The following is a 978-nucleotide window of genomic DNA, read 5'->3' as shown; positions in this document are numbered from 1 at the left end:
CATTGAACTTTTGTTAAGTTTAATGCATTATGAGATAACAAAAAAGATAGAATTATATGAAAAGTAGAATAATAATATGACAATACATTAAAATCTAAAGAGTTCGTTGCATTGAAGGACTCAACATTTATATAATTCACATATCAAATAAAAAAATGATTAAATTAACCAGGACAATACTTGAATGCGGATCTCAGAACGTGGATTAGTATTGCTAGTTTCAGAATGAGGTTTGTCTGTCTTGATCACCCAAAGCTTATGAACACCATGGGAATAGCTGTATCGTTGCTCAAGTGGAACATCATATGGCTTTTGAATGATGAAATTGGACTCATTGAGTGGCTTTGATACAAACCCTAACGTGGTATCAATGGTTTCAAACCCTACTACAGATATATATAGGAAGACATTAACAAAGGAAACACATAACTCAAAATATTGTAGATATTTCATCTTTTGATGAAGATGTTTAATTGGATGACTATGATTGACCGAAAATATATATAAGAGCGACGTAAGAGTTGTTTGTGTGTTTTGTGTATATATGTCATATCATATTACAGATAATGACAAACTAATAAAACATAATTACTTAGTTTAAGTATAATCAAATTTGATAATATATATATCATTACAATATCTATGCTAATATAATATCAATTTTTTTTTTCAGTTTTGATCGATTTACCTAATATACATTATTGATAATATTTGATATTTTAATATTGTTTTTGTTAAACTATGTTTTTCGTCCAATCGTTTTGTTTTCCTGAAAATAATCAAACGTATTAGCTGTTTTAAATAAAGTTAGAACAAGAAAAATATGACTAATATATATAAAGTAAATAGTTTATTTTTAAACATAAAAAAATACTTATACAAAATGTGGCAACACTTTCTACCAAATATATTTTTATGATATAAAATATTAAAAAAATTAATTAAGGTGTCTATATTGCAATATTAAAATGTCTTTTT

General features: G+C 25.4%; 1 protein-coding gene across 1 annotated transcript in view; it reads right to left on the bottom strand.

The window, feature by feature from the left end:
• LOC111906197 (citrate-binding protein) overlaps positions 1–453 on the bottom strand; it is a 1,051-nt gene extending 598 nt beyond the window's left edge. The window contains exon 1 of the mRNA XM_023901924.1: positions 181–453. Within this exon, the coding sequence (XP_023757692.1) occupies positions 181–453 (273 nt within the window). The remainder of the gene's footprint in view (positions 1–180) is intronic.
• Positions 454–978: the final 525 nt, after the last annotated feature.

This window comes from Lactuca sativa, chromosome 3 (genome assembly GCF_002870075.4).
Source record: "Lactuca sativa cultivar Salinas chromosome 3, Lsat_Salinas_v11, whole genome shotgun sequence".
In the NCBI taxonomy this organism is placed as follows: domain Eukaryota; kingdom Viridiplantae; phylum Streptophyta; class Magnoliopsida; order Asterales; family Asteraceae; genus Lactuca; species Lactuca sativa.
This window is presented reverse-complemented; position numbering and strand designations above follow the sequence as displayed.